The 16,679-nt window shown below is 26.2% G+C and overlaps 1 protein-coding gene across 3 annotated transcripts in view; it reads right to left on the bottom strand.

The window, feature by feature from the left end:
• The window catches only part of LOC129618756 (probable serine/threonine-protein kinase cdc7), a 53,277-nt gene extending 38,540 nt beyond the window's left edge, over positions 1–14,737 (bottom strand). For all 3 annotated transcript variants that reach the window (XM_055533721.1, XM_055533720.1, XM_055533719.1), the window contains exons 1-2: positions 14,476–14,737; positions 8,448–9,030 (exon numbers count right to left, since the gene is read on the bottom strand). In XM_055533721.1, the coding sequence (XP_055389696.1) occupies positions 8,448–8,971 (524 nt within the window). In that variant the 5' untranslated portion in view covers positions 8,972–9,030; positions 14,476–14,737. The remainder of the gene's footprint in view (positions 1–8,447; positions 9,031–14,475) is intronic.
• Between the last annotated feature and the right edge of the window lie 1,942 nt (positions 14,738–16,679).

A 16,679-nucleotide genomic window follows, 5' to 3' on the forward strand; every position in this document is an offset into this window, starting at 1 on the left:
TATCATTCTTTTAGATACTTTGCAATTTATTTTAGAAATAAAAATTTTAATACAAACTCATATCAACATCATATTTGCAAAAATTACAACACTTAACCCACTGAAATTAATGTAGTAGACTGCAACTTCAATTAGGCTCCTTATCTAGTGAACTTGCAAAGAGTATTTCCGAGTATGTACAGCAAAAGAAATCAACTTAAACATATTAAAAATTATTACGATAAAATCTGATGATTAATTAAACTTGATATTGTAATTACTTACAAGAACCAAAAAAAAAACGATATCATCCCTGTTCATAAACTCATAAATTTTACTTTTGTAATATTAACGAGAAAAAATAGAGCTGTCCTTGTCAACTCTGTGATACCCGTACGAATTTGTTATTCTATGTGGGAATAAAGATGCCCTAACTGACTATGGGACAGACTATGACTTTAAGTTGCCGTATTACCATATTAATTTATGCAAAATTTTAGTACAATGTGTTTTTCAAAATACTGTGTGTGTCAAACTACTATTGAAGTTGTATGGCAGCTACCAGAAAGAGCCAAGAAATTTTAACGAATTTTATCAAGCACATCGGCCCTACTAATATATTTGCTTGTGCGAAATTTCAATATTACAGCTTCTATAGTTTCTGAGATATAGTCAAATAACTTTTGAAGTTGTATGGCATCTACCCGAACCGGTATTCCGATCGTGCCCAAATTAAACATGGTTCTGGCACTTATTACAATAAATCATATGTGAAAATTTGGTGAATTTAGCTCAATTAGTTTTTGAGTTATCGTCGGGACGGACAGACAAAGCTAAATCAACTCAGAATTTGACTCTGATCAAAAACATATACTTGAGTCTATATTCGAACATACGTTTCTACGGGTATAAAAATCAGACAGCAAATCTATAATGAGAAAAAATTTGTATTCCTTGATTTTCAGGGGCTTTCATCCGCCTCAGATTTTATTATAGATTTTATATTATTTCTATATAGACACCCCCCGCCCCAATGAATTTTTAGAACTGTTGCAATTATTACTTTAGTAATTATATCGTTACCTAGATAAAACGATCACAAATTACAAAATTTTTATTTTATTAAATTTACTATTAATACGTAGTAAATAATAAGGCTAAGAACTATTTACTAATTACTTATTTATGGTAAGTACTAAAGTGTAATTTTGAAGCTAAAGTCAAATTTTATTTTAAGCTCATATTTCTATAGTTTCAAAATCAATTACATATTCATAAGTAGTTAAAGTAGTTCTTATGCTATATATATATAAGTATTTTACCATATACTGTACTACTTCAGATTCTGACAAAGCAAACAGTTGTTATCATTGAACAATCAATTTAACACATTTACTTTAAATACGCTTACTTATTCTTAACTGACTTTTTCACAACTTTTTAATTTTTATCTCTTAAACAATCTTAATCAAAATCACCTTTCCAAATTTTATTTGTACATTTATTAAGAAATTATTTTATTTCAAATTGTTTGCGAGATGTACATAAGTGTGCACGTATACATATATTATCTACATACTTAAATTGATAATTTCATAAACTAATATAAAATAATTTTACTGACTCGCATGTATGAATCAGAGACGTACAGTAAGTGCAGCGAGAAATTTCAAAATGAAATTTATCATTTCTAAACTCTTAACATTTTTCTCTTTTATAATTCATTTGACTGTGTTATACATTCATACATTTTTAATTTAATTTTTTCTAGCATTTCTTGTTTTTAACGTGATAGTAGTGTATTATAATATTGGCATAAATAGTGTAATATTTACATAACAGTATAATAATATTGATATATGTGTAAGATCTTTTATATGAAGGCATGAACTCCAATTTGATCTTCACAAATTCGTTGTAAAAGAAATTTAACTTGGAATGCAATCGAATACGAGTACACTAGTGTTAGTACCTCAATAAATTCAAAATTTGTACATTAACCAAAATTGTAGTTGAATGCTCTTCTAATGGACTCGGGCATATAAACGATTCTAAAACAAACTAATAAAAGAAGAAGAGAGAATAATATGTTGACTCTTACAGTTCCCATTAATGTTTTTTAACAATTAAGCGAGAAAATATTCTTTTTTATATGAAGAACTTCTTCCTAAATTTCATTGCACACCTTAAAATAAAATCCATTGTACCCTACTGAATATACTCGTATGTGTAGATGTAAAATCAAAAGTAAACTGCAAATACTTTCACTCCTTTCAGAAAAACGTTAATTTTATTGCTAATTTTACAATTAACAATTATTATTGCAAGAAAATGTTAATAAAGTCATAACAGATTTTTAAGCATTGCTACTGTTACACGATTTTGTATAGAATTGTAATACATATATGCAGATAAATATGTATATAAATATGAATTAATTTAAAGAAAAGTTTAATTTTGTGGGTTTTTTCATTTAAATGCTATTGGCAATAAAAACGCATTTTAAAGCGTTTTCTTTTTCAATATTCAAAGTTTGTAACACGATTTTCGTTTATTTCTGTATACTGCCACGATGAATGTGTAGGTTTGATGCTTTGGAAAATCTGTTGAAGTCCCTGGGTGGTTACGTACTCTAAGTAAAAGTGCGCTGCAAGAAATCAGCCTTTGCAAGATACTATGAATCAGTAAGAGTATGGGTTTCGAGGGAGCGCGGTTTTTCAGATATTATAAATGATTTTAGATGCACAGCACATCCACTTTTTGGGTCGCAACGTATTGTTACTCTATACAACAATTTACAGTTTATCGTTTAGCTCAGAAAAAAACATCAGTAATTTGGTTTCTTAAGTTTGAAGAAAAAATTTGGTTGATATGCATGGAATTGTCCTTCAAAATGTGGTATACAAAGTTGCAGAGCAAGTATCCTAATTTGGGTTTGAAAAATCGAAACATAAATTTTCGTAACCTTGCCAAAGATTTTCGGTAAATTTGTCAACGTTTTAAAATATTTCAGAAAGAATATTTTCATACATAGACCTAGAACAGACGCCATAGTCTGAATGCCCGGCACTTATCGGCACTTGGAACTCAGTTTAATAAACGGAAAATTTGCAGTTAGATATTTGATAACATCAAAGGTTTGTAATCCAATGGCGAAAATTAATTGAATTATTTTTCTAATAAAATTGATAAAAAAAATAAAATTTACAACAACAATTTTATAAAAATTTCAGTATGTCAAAAATATGTCAAAAAATCTTACAAATACTTTCATATTAATTCTTTATGAAACTAATAATTAATAAAAATATTTTGCAATCCGCAAAGAAGAAATTTTCGTGAAAATTATTGATCAAGAATGAATGATATTGGGAGCAATAAAAATTGCAATAAAATTATTTGCTATAAACAAATTTTATATAAAATTAATTTTTTCTTATAAGAAACACGGAAAAATTGAAAATGTGTTTTTATAATTTTATTTAAGAGAAAAGATTATTTGTGTTACTTTTAAAGTGGAGCAGAAGATTTCAAGCTTTAAAAAATCTTATACTAAAAAATACAAAAAGAAAATTTTATCTACTCGTTCTTTTGTTAACTGTTACAACTCTAATAGTATTTTTTCACTTAAATTGAGGTCAACGTCATTATTCATGTTACTGACCATGAAATCTTCTTTTCACCAATTTAGATGCAAAATGAAATTTCAATTGGGAAATTATTAAAAATTACTTAATAATTGAAATAGTTGGAAAGACGACCAAACTTGATTAAACAAAAGTGTTAAAAACAGATTTAAAATTAATTCAGTAAAAAATTCATTTTCATCGAAAATTATTTTGTTAATAAAGGATGATAAAATCAATGCTGTCGTAATCAATTTCTGCTGCTATCACAATAAATCTACAGGTTAGTATCAGTCTAAGTTTTGTAATAAAATGGATGGTAGTAAGAATAAAACAGTCACAATTATCTTGCCCTTTATTATTTTTAATAATAATTTTCAAATCACACAAAGTTTGCTTTCATAGCACTCCTCTTCGGTTTTGATTAAATAAACCACAATTGTGAATTTTGACGACATATATTGTTAACCCAATCTCCTTTTTTAGCACTTTTCCAAAAATTTTTTGGAAAAAGTGCTTATTAGTTTCACTCTGTCCGTCCGTCTGTGGACACTTTTTTTGTTTACAAAATTTCTACATCCTTGAAGATAGACCTCTAGAAGTTATACCCCCCCAAAATGCTAAAAATGACCTTTTTTAACTATTTGTTGCAATGAAACCATAAGCATTTTTGAAATTTTGCAAACGCAGAAAGGCAGCGGCTTGTTTCCCCTAGCGCGGTATACTATAGTTAAATTTTATAAAAACAAAATGGCCGTTCAAATTTACCGTTATCTAAAGTCCTTTTTTTGCAAATTTTTGATGTCGTTTTTCTTCTACACCCCAGTCTGTAGAAACTTTAAATTTTAGGGGCTTTTAGACATTAACAAATAATTTATTTATAATTTATTAGAAGAAAATTTTTTTCCATCTCCACCCCCTCTCAAGTTATCGCCCCTTGAAATTTGTAAAATTTGAATTTTTGACACCCTATATTTCTGAAACCGTAAGTTTTTCAAATTTCTATAAACGCAAAAAGTTAACGGTAAATTCCATGACATTTAAAAATATAATTATTTTTCTTAACTCACACAATTAAACCTTAAAATCGAGCATTATGTTAACCCCTCTTTATATTAATTTTTTCTTTATTTCAAAGATTGCATCATGCATCATCCTAAATATATGCAATCCTAGAAATAGTTTTGTATATGAATGAAAATAATTTTAATAGTGTGATAGGTATACATAGACTGTATTTAAAAGCAGAATTTTCACTTGTTGAAGGGAAAAGTGCTACAATACAAACCATTGGTTTGACCCAACTTTATTTATACATAAATTTATTTAAGTAATTTTCCAATTGGAAAGATCTAAATTCTGATAACGTTAGCAAAATTAAGAAGAATTAAATTAAGCAAAACGTGAACACGTCTATACCGGTTGATGGACAGTAATTTTGAATTTTTCTACTGAATTCTTTCCAGAGTTCTATTCATATTTACGGACCACAATAGGTAGATTATGTGATGGCAACAAATTTTGCATATCGAGTTTTCGCTGGGAACACACTTCTCCATGGTAGGGAAGTGTAAATAAACTATTTTTAGCAACCTGTCGGTCTGTCGGTCTGTGTGTGCACGCGTTTATCTCAAGTTCTGCCGAACCGATTTTGATGAAATTTTATATGTAAGTTTATTTCCATCATGGCACGGATTGATCAACTTTTAGGATATATCAGGCCTCGGGATCTGCACTTTTTAGCGGGCCTGTTTTACATTTTTGATCATTATGAAGAAAATATTCAATAGATTTGCTTGAAATTTCATATATAAACTTCATTTGATCTTCCGCGAAATCTCCTAACTTTTGGAAGAAATCAGGTGTCAGCGACTGGACGTTTACTACAGGCCAAATATACATTTTTGCGTATATAAAGAGAAATAATCAACCGATTTCATTAAAATTTAATATTTAAATTCTTCGTATTAATGAACATATACATTTTTTCAAAGATCAGGGCTCGGAAACTGATCTGAGGGCCGATTTTAAGTATTTTACAGACATTTTTATAATATTCTGTAACACTTTCACTAATCTAGACAATACTTAGCATATAAGCGACTAGATTTCACTAATCTAGTCGCTTATATGCTCACCATATCAGATTTTTTTATGTTTTATAAAGGCTGAAATTTTTGGCACCTGTCAATTGTTCATCAGAAATGTGGACTTGAATTGTTTTTTATATTTTGATCCTATAATAAACACCGATTGCAGCTTTTATAACAAATATTAAACGAACAATTGGAAATATTTCGCGAATGCAGAAAGAAATGGTTTAAAATTGTAATTAAAATGCTAATAAATCTTGTTAAGTCTCTTGTTCTTGTTACTTATATGGCAGTAATCGTAAAATTATGAAATTGTAACCTGCCATTTCAGTTTTCAATGTATAGAAATAGTTGCCGTTACGTTTATATTTCAATCCTAACTTCTGTCGATTTATTTTTACATTGGAAAGTGGAAGATTTTGAATATGAATTCGGCATATAAATTTATCACAATTTTCTACTAAAATTTTGATTAACAGATTCTAATTTTTATGAAATATTAATAAAAACGTATTTATTAGGCAACTGAAACTTATTATGCTTTTAGTGAAAACTTCTTATGGACATGTATTAAAACCAGATCAGTCAGATTCTAATTTTTAAATTAAAATATACGCACGCTTTTTTAAGAATATTTTAAATTTATGAGAATATAATTACTGAAATCAAATATCATGCTGTGGTCAAGTTCTGTCACTCGTTCTGAATTACTAATTGTGTATAAGTAAAAAATTTCTGTTTTCAACAGCCTCTATTCCTTTAAACTGTAAGTTTCAACTCTATGAATTAGAAATTCAATTTAATCCCATAATGTTGTGTTGGAAGCTTTTTTGATATCCTGCTTACTCTTAATGGATTCAGTAATAACTTCTAATTTCATTTAATAAATTCTAAATGTTGTTGTTGAACTGTGCATTGGAAAAAACAGAAAATTCTCGCTTTATTTATTAATTGCTTTGAAACTCAAAAATTTTTTATTTTTTTATGTAACTTTGCTTTATTAAATTCAACTACACTAAAATCATTATTTTGAAATCCTGAAAATAATCTAGTGTCTTTTGCAATTTATTTCTGGCAAAATTATTATAGACAATAATCAGAAATTATCCTAAAAGTTTGGTTGAATCTAGACTTTTCCAATTCCAGAATTACTGATCCATTCCCTTCGTAAGAAGTGTAAGATAGAAAAGCATTTATATTCGAATAGAGAGACGCAACACAGAAATATCTTTATTAAATTATAAAAGTTTTGTGGTATGTAATAACCTAAATCGGAAAATCATCCCAATTTATTTTATGATTATTTGAACAATTGTTGTAATTTTGAACAATTGTTGAAAAATTTTGTAATAAAGTAATTGCAATGTATAAGCAGTGGATTCATAAATTGTTAGTTAAATATGTCTTCTCCTCATACATACATATATATATATAACCAAATATGAACATAATGAAATTTTTGCAACTAGTACATTTTTTACAATATTTGAGACTGAAAATTAAAAGTGCAATGTAAGGCTTTTCCCTTCATATCATAAACTTTATTAATTCTGGGTAAAGATTTTCAAATGAATAAGATAAAATGAATGAATAAAATATGAGCAATTCATGACCTATTTGTTAATTAACTAAAAAAAGAGTCAGACTCAGTGATTAATTGCAACTAAGTTGTACAAAGTATGCAAGTGTAAATAATTTTCTTGTATTAAAATAATTAAAGCGATTAATTCTTAGCATTACTGAGTTTATTAAATTTTAATATTATTACTTGCAAACTTTATTACTTAAAACATACGAGCAACAGTATGTGTTTGTATCCATTTATTAATAAGTTTAAGCTATAAAATTTTAAGCGGTGATGTTGAAATTAGTTTTTAAATTAATTAAAATGAAAACTAATTTTCCTAATTGCGTTCTATTTTAAAGGTGAGCGTTGCATGTGCACGTACCTGTACCATTTATACCGGATTTGTATATTGTAATCTCTAAATAATGCATCTCAGTAAAACATGTTTTTTGCTCTTTATATCTATCTATAAATAATTAAAATGCATGTATGTAAGGTTCTCAACAAATTTGACGATTTTATCACTGCTGAAGCTGTCTACCGTGTAGCGTGATTATTCTATTATAGTGTCTATTAATATAATACTTATAATTATTAAGAAGTTATAATAATATAATTTCTTAATAATTTTCGTTTCATTTGCAAGTTTTCTGAGATAGATGCGCAAGCATATGTTTTTGATCATCATCAAATTCAGAGTCAGTTTGTCCGTCCGTTCGTCTATGTAAGTATAACTTTGTGTAAAGGCTGTATAATAATAAATGTCAGAATCTTGTTTAAATTTCATCTGATCGAGGTACTGATTAGGATACTTGATACACAACTTTCAAAGTTATTTAGTCTCATTTTAGAAGAACTATCAAAGCTGCAGTATCGCGAAGATTTCGTACAAAATTCGCACAAATATGTATAATAAGATAAGATGGCCTTCACTTACTATAAAAGTTGTTGAAATTTAGGAATGTTTATAAAAACTGCCCTACATTTTCAAAAGTTTACTAAGTTGATTCTCAAATTTCATACAACTTTATCCGCATATTTCATACGGATATCATATTCTCATTAATGCATGTGGAAACTATTCTAATTTTTAATCACATTTTTTAAATTAATTTAAATTTAGTCATTATTAATTCAAGTATGAAGCTGTCGATTACTTATGTAATATGATTTTTTTGTTACCTTACTAAAGCTCGTCTTGTATTTCTTTCCTTTTTTCCAATTAAATCCTTATTTTTATTATAATTTGATGTTTTATCCATATTAGAATGATTACTTTGATTTATTTCCATAGAATCTTTACTATTTTTACTGCTATTTGATTTATTCATCGTACTCTTTTTCGAAGACATTGGTGACAATTTTTTATTTTCGATCATAAATTTATTATTATTTATGTTAATATTATTAATATTATCGTTATTATCATTTTTCTTAATATCACTATTATTATTTACATGATTTCTTTTATGATCACTTTTCATTGAATAAGCAGTTGATGTCGCTGAATTTGCAGCATTTAAATTAGCATTTGTAGTAGAATTTGACATTTTGTTATTACTACAATTGCCGTTTTCATTCAAAACTGATTGAATATCATTATTTGATTTACTTTTAATTTTATTGCGTCGAAATGACGCAACACTAGTCATTTTAAAAAATATATTACGTTTATTTGCATTTAATGATTGAAAATAACCAAACATTAAGAATTTTTTCCAAAAATTTGGAATAATGCTTCTTTTTTAATGACAAAGCCTCTAAACTTATAAAGAAAAAAAATAATTTTGAAAATTTATTTAATTATTTGATTACAAATCCTACTTTGATTCTTGTAAATTTTATTGTTATAATAAAATGTTTTCTGAATAATTAAGTAAATTCAATAATCAAAAAATATTCTATTATAGGTTTGCCAAACATTACATAAAAATATTTGCAAAGAAATAGCCTTTATTCTTTGGCTAATATAAAATATGCTAACTAATAAAGTTATAGCCCCAAATCGGATTGGTTTTATGAGAAAAAATTTAATTGATTGATTTAAGTACGTGTGGCAAAGATTAATTGCATTTAAATTCATAAGAACAATTTCGATTCATAGCACATTAATCGTTTAACTTTATTAAACCAAAATAGGGCTTATTCCAATAATTACACCAAAATTAATAGGGTTTATTCGTGTAAAGTAAATTGTTACTCCAAACATTGAAATACAGATTTTACAACGAATTGGTTTATTCAGCAATTAATATTGTATTGCTGAATAAGCTAAATTGCTGTTTAAATTCAAGAGCTTTTAATTATTAGGAAGTTTCTTGTAAATTAACCTTCTTTCAAAGCAAAATAATTCAAAAGTGTGACACAACACCTTTTAAAAATAAGCTTTTTCTTAAACTGACTCAGTTTTTGAAAAACGGTCTTTTGCATAGGAAAGATAAAAATATAAAACTTCTATTTATGCAATAAACCCCCTTATTTGTAAAAATTGTAGATGACACCTTCATTCACTCGTGTCTTCAATTGTGTATCGACACAGTGTTATTACATTTCGGATGTCAGATTAAGTTTCAAAGTGTTGAAAAGGAAAAACTTTCAAAAGTTTTTAAAACTAATAATAAGAATTTCGAAAACTCTTAGCTTGTATTCTATTGAATCTTCTGGAAGAACAAAAACGGCTTTAGTTCGACTGTCATTATTTCACTTTTTTGTTTCTTGTAAAGTGAACCAAACCTATAAAATTGTGCTAAATATCATTCCAATTACAATTATTCATTTTTCCATTTTAATAATTTTAAATATATTTAAAATCTTTTTTTATAATTTTTACACACTCATATTAATTTTTTCAACAAAAACTAATTTTAATTCCATAATAATTGTATTATGTAAAATTTTTTTCACTTTCATTTGGTTTCAAAATTTCAAAAATCGTGAATTATTATTTTCAAACTCAACAATTTCACATACAATATAATTTCATATTTCATTCCATTATCACAATAACCATAATAATTTTTAATAAATTATCAAAAAAATTATTTTTATTAGCAATCTAAAAATATCACTTCTTTTTTAAATTTTTCCATTTTAACATTTTAACAATTTTCAAAAAAAAAAATTCATATTAATTTTCAATTGTTGCATTCTATCGTAAAATTTAAAATATAATTTTTGATTTTATTAATAATAAAATAAAATATTAAAAAGTCCAAGATGAAAAATTTTAATGATTGTCCCGCATTAACGGCCAATCAACGACTGTATATTTAGAGTTAGCAGCGATATTAAAAATCAAAAACCAAAGAAAAAAATCATTCATATTGTAACAAGGAAAATCGCTCAACTTTCTTTCTTCGGAGATAAATGAAAATTAGATCATCAGCCAGGTGATCGCTAACTCTATAATAATATCGCCAACAACTTTTTTTGCAAAATACTTATGATTTTTTTGCACAACAAATATTATAAAAATAAAGAAAAAGACAAAAAAATTAAACTAAATAAAAAAAAATAAAAATGAATACTTTGTTAGTTGGTGCTATTTGAAAGAAGAAAATGATGAAGAATAAATAAATACAAGAACAACAAAAATTATAAAAGAAGTAAGCAAAAGCCAACAATAAAAACATAAAAACAGTTAGTAATTGTGCAAAAAAATGCAACATCAACAACAAAAAAATTCATAAATGCATGAAGAAAAACTGATAATAATCGTGTTCATTGCATTTTTTGTTGTTGTTGTTGTTGTAGAGTTTTGTTATCTTGATTAAATTTGAAATTTTTTCTTTTTTTGTATTTGAAATCGCGCGCACACAAATATTTCGTTTTACAGGCGATAACATTTTTGCTCCTTCGATCATAACGATTTATAAACTTTGAATTAATTATGCATTAGAATTTCTACCATTATATTTGTATGGGTTTAATTTAATGCGATTCTAAAAACAGTTTTAATTATTGACTTTCAAGTTTTTCACCAATATTAAATACACATACATACATATGTACATGGATAAATTTGAGTAAAGTGATGATGATTTTATTTGTGTAAACTTATGATTTATTTATGCGATATGCAATTCTAATGGATAAATATTGGTCTTAAGTTGCCACATAGAGAAATTCTTTACATTGACCGATTGAAAAATTAAAAATATGTAAGTTTATTTAATTCCTCCAAAATTATTATTGTTTCCTTTCTTCGGTAATTTATTATGTTAAGAAAAAATGAGAAAAAATAGAGTTAACCTTGTCAACTCTGTGATAGCCGTACGAAATAAGACAGACTATGACTTTCAATTGCCGTATTACCATATTAATTTATGCAAAATTTCAGTACTGTGTTTTTCAAAATACTGTGTGTGCCAAACTACTATTGAAGTTGTATAGCAGATACCAGAAAGAGCCAAGAAATTTTAACGAATTTTATCAAACACATTGGTCCTACTAATATATTCGTTTGTATGAAATTTCAATATCACAGCTTTAATAGTTTCTGAGATATAGCAAAATAAATTTTGAAGTTAGAGGGAAGCTTCCCGAACCGGTACCCCGATCATGTAAAATTTAAATAGAGTTCTGGCACATACTACAATTATTTGTGAAAATTTGGTGAATTTAGCTCAATTAGTTTTTGAGTTATCGCTGGGACGGATGGACGGGCAAAGCTAAATCAACTCAGAATTCGATGCGGATCAAAAACATACACTTGAGTCTATATCTCAGAGCATTATTTCTTAGCGTTACAAACGGTAAGGCAAATTGAGTATACCCTCCGAATATACCTTCGTACAGGTATAATGAATTCAGTTTAATGTTAATCAATTAATGAATGATTAATAGGGCTTTCCTTATTGCTAAATTACAAATAAAAATGCAATTTCTAAAGATAACTGAGACCAACTATGTTGTTTCTAAGGTTAAGAAGATATCGTGGACATTATCAATTATGTTAATTTGTGGGAATCTTTTTCTATAAAAAATTAAGAATATTTAGACAAAATTTAAGAATATACATGTAAGATTTAAAAAAAACGAAGTAAAAATCGAGGTTTGAAATTTTTTGATAATATAGATCGAAATATGTTTTAAGCTTATTTATTTAAGAAAAAAATAAAAATTAATAAACAATTGAACAGTTTGTAAAACAAAAATTATTTATTGTTTAAAAATATTTCCGCAAATTACTTTCCTACAAGAAATATGGAAAAAATGTAAGAAAAAAAGTTTTTGCAACTTAAATTCTTATATTCCAAATATTTACGAATATTTATTAATTTTTTTTTTAAATCAAAACGGAATCGGGTTTATCTTACCTAAGGCTACCAGGGGGAGACTCTTTTTGAAATAGTTTTATAATTAATAGTTATATAATTCGGTTATTTACTTGCTCCCACAAATATAAATCATCAATACGAAATATACAAAGTATCTAATTAAATATTAAAGTTAAAGCTTTCACTTCTTTATGAAATACTCAAAAAAATAGGTTAGGGTTTCTGCAACTCGGTGGTAAAATTGAAGCAAAGTGATAAAATGCGGCTAAACGAACGAAAAACGACCACTGACTTTTCGGGCCTTCGTTCTTCAAATATGATGTTCCAATTGAATTTCAATGTCGTTTGATGGAATTTCTTAAAATCGCCTAATTTTCAAATTTTTACTGATAATTTGCTAACTATGATAGACAATCTGAACTATGGGTACTCATTTAAAATCACATGAAATTCCCTTTCATAAAAAGGTAATGAAATTCTATCAACCTGCTTCGAGACTACCATCAAGTTACGAATACCCTGTTTATTTAAGTTTAACTGAAAAAAAATCGCTATACAGTTGAATTTTAAGATCTTAAAATACATGAAGGGTAATGTCATTTCCAAAACTTTTAAACATACATATACACAAACATAAACAGATTTATTAGCATCATATCCGTTGTATTATGCGACTAAACGCAAAACCTTTATAACAATAAACATAAATTGAAAAAAATTCAAATACGCACCTATTGCAATTTGAATATTACGTTGCTTTTGGCGTTTTGATTTTCATAAAAAAAAATCGTAAAACAAACATTTAAAACATTTTTAAGACTACATAACCTTTCACTTACAAAAATATTTTATACGAGATTTTCATAGTTTTGGAAGAAAACCTACATGGGATTTGCAATACAAAATTACTTTCAGTAAAGTTTAAAAACGTTTTAGTCAAATTTAAAATCTCTATAGACAGCTCTCAAATGTGTGTTTGAACAAGAAGTAGATAGACTAATCGATAAACGGTAAAATAAACACAGTCAGATCTTAATTTTTGTTAGTTCGAAAATATTTTTTTCTTGTTAAATGGTGGCAAATGTAACATAAGTATGTACTCTAAATGAGACGAGGCGACTACCAAAATTACTTTGTAGTAGAATACAAAATAATATTTTTTTGTTTGAATTACAAATATGTATACGATGCGGTAAGGATAAATTATATTCCCTTTGTAACTGTACTTGTTTTATAATACAGTAGTATCCATATTCATATGTAAATAATAACATCAATAATATTGGAGGACCCTAAGGATATTGAAATTTTGTACAATTCATTTTAATCCTTTTTTTTTTACAGTTATATCATAATTGTATTGCTTTTCTTTCATTAAATTATTAAATCATTTTTTCAATACACACATAAATACACACATACAATTATACTATTAATTATTATAATTATGCAATTATACAATATTTAATTGGTTTTAAAGTTTTGAATTTAATTTTTTATTTAATTCAATGTTCACTTTTAATTCAAATAGGCAAAAAATTGTATTCGAAAATCAGACGGGCATTGCATTGCATTGAAACCGCAACACCAAAATTTTCACCTTGTTCGTTTTTTCTTATTTTTATGATTATTTTTGCTATAAATGAAGTCAATAAATTTAATATGATAATTTTTAAATTGAATCAACATGTAAAAATGCAACAATTAAAAATTTTATTTCAATTTCATAATTTATTTTCATCATATGAAAGAACAATTCACGATTTTTGTTTTTTTTTTTTTTTAATATCATAATTTCTCTGTTTTTCATATTTTCATTAATTGATTTTCTTTATTTTATTAAATATTATAAATTTTGTTGATTTAATTAATTTCAATTAAAAATATATTATAACTACTATTTAATAAGAAAACGAAAAAATTTAACATACATAACCAGTGCTATGGAACCCGCAATTAAATTGAATGATTTTTCGGTTTTCTTGTTTTTGTTTTTTTCTTGCGTTTATTCTTTAATATTATTATTTTTTTGTTAATTGATTCGGACAACTTAATAAAAATTATTATTCTTTCTTTAAATTGTTTATTGTTGAAAGTTTCTCTCTTAATTTATTTTGATTTTGCGAATAATTGAATATTCAACAATGAAATTTTTCTAAAACGGATATTGGATTATGAAAATTCTACGCGAAATCAAAAAATTAGAAAATTTTCATAATTAAAAACAATTTTAATAATAAATTAAATATTTCAATTGGGCGACAAAAAAAAACTTCCAAAAAAAAAACAACACCAATAGAAAATAATCTTAACTACAATAAGAATTTTTTACTCCGTGCGGAATGATCGTAACAATTGTTCATCAAGAATAGAACTAAAATTAAAAGAATTATTAAAAATTTTCATCTCTGGAATAATAACAAAAAAGCGGGAAAATATTACGATATTTCATAGGTTTTGCAAATGAAATTTTTTGCATATTTTTACTATTTTCTACTTCTATTAATAACCAAAAAAAAAAAAAACAAGTTAAAAATTTATGATCCTCGGTATTAACCTAATTTATTTAGGAAAATCTGGTTGTAACATCACATACACATACACATTTGCTTATTTACGAGACAACACAACGCAAATGCTCAGAAAAAAAATCACATTCGTATATCGTATCAGATGTGCATACAGAAGAAAAATTCTTTAATATCGTAAATATTCTAAACATCGTATACAAGAGTAAAAATAAAAACGTCTTAAAGAAATTACACCTTGTCTATTAAATATTAAGCTTTTTATAATATAAAGAAAGCAAGTAACATGAAACTGAAACGATATCGTTGATATACATGCATGATAGTGCTATACAAATATTATATTATATACGTTGAACATATAACATGTACGTTTATCATAATATGTTCATTGAAGAAAAAAACTAAAAAAAAAAAACAGCAAATTATAATCCAATGAAAATCATTTAGATTTACTCTCCTATATTTTAACAGCATAACCGCATTATTATAGCGAATTGTTAGAAGTGTAATATGAAAATGTTGATTACTATCGCTTGTAAGTTTGTATTCACATCGGTGTTATGTGTTCAGTACACATATGTAAATATATGCGCTTATTTATGCTGTTTTAGAAAAATTACAGGCCGGTAAGGTTGGTTTCATTTTTGAATTTTTTTTTTTATTATTCTGCTTTGTTTTACTTTTTAAATTTATATTTTGCACAATTTTTCTTACATTGAGATTTTATTCAAAACATGTTGTTTCGTTTACGAGTATCATATACGGTTTGGAGTGAAAATTTTCTGTCATGCAGAAATGTTGACATAATTTTGTGGTGATTATTTCAAGACATTGCTTTTTTGGTCAACATTTCAGAATAATTTGTATAGTAGTAATAATATTGCCGAATTGAATATTTGGCCACATAGATTATTAAACATGCTTTAGAGGTCAGATCGTAATTTGAGCCCAAAATCCTTCGATTGTATTGTTAATTGAATGGTCCTTAATTTAAATTAAAAAAATTTCAAGTTATTTATTTGTGAATTGCTATAATATCTGCTTAATTTTATGAATAATGAGTCCTAGTTCATTATGTTTTAGAGTTAGTTGACCAAACTCAATTTAACTTTTATAACGTATAAATATAGATACAACAGATGGGTGCTTTTTAATATAATTTAACCTTGTTTGCATTCTTTTAAGAAAATATTAGACCGGGTGAATGATGGATAAACATTTGACAAGCTTATTACCAAACAAATGATTTAAAAATTATACAAATTTCTTTAATTATAAGTTTTGCTGACTTTACAAACTTCTTCTCATTCAACTTCCCTAACGCTATACTTTTTTAGAATTAAATTGGAAAATTATTAAATTTTCAATTATCACAATGTAAAGGCAGTTTCGAAGCATAAAGTAGCTAATATAAAATTTGTGTATACATTGTACCTTAAAGTTTCCCTGAAATCATTGAATATTTTCTCCTTATAATTTAATTAAATAAAATAAAAAATTTCTCTCTATTTATTAAAATTAAATGTTTAGAGGCATTTTTAGAAAGGCGAAATAGATTAGGGTTACCTGTAGAACTTAAAAATTTCAATTGTAATTGCCGATTC

The sequence above is a fragment of the Condylostylus longicornis genome, unplaced genomic scaffold (assembly GCF_029603195.1).
Source record: "Condylostylus longicornis isolate FDR11 unplaced genomic scaffold, ASM2960319v2 ptg000010l, whole genome shotgun sequence".
NCBI lineage: Eukaryota > Metazoa > Arthropoda > Insecta > Diptera > Dolichopodidae > Condylostylus > Condylostylus longicornis.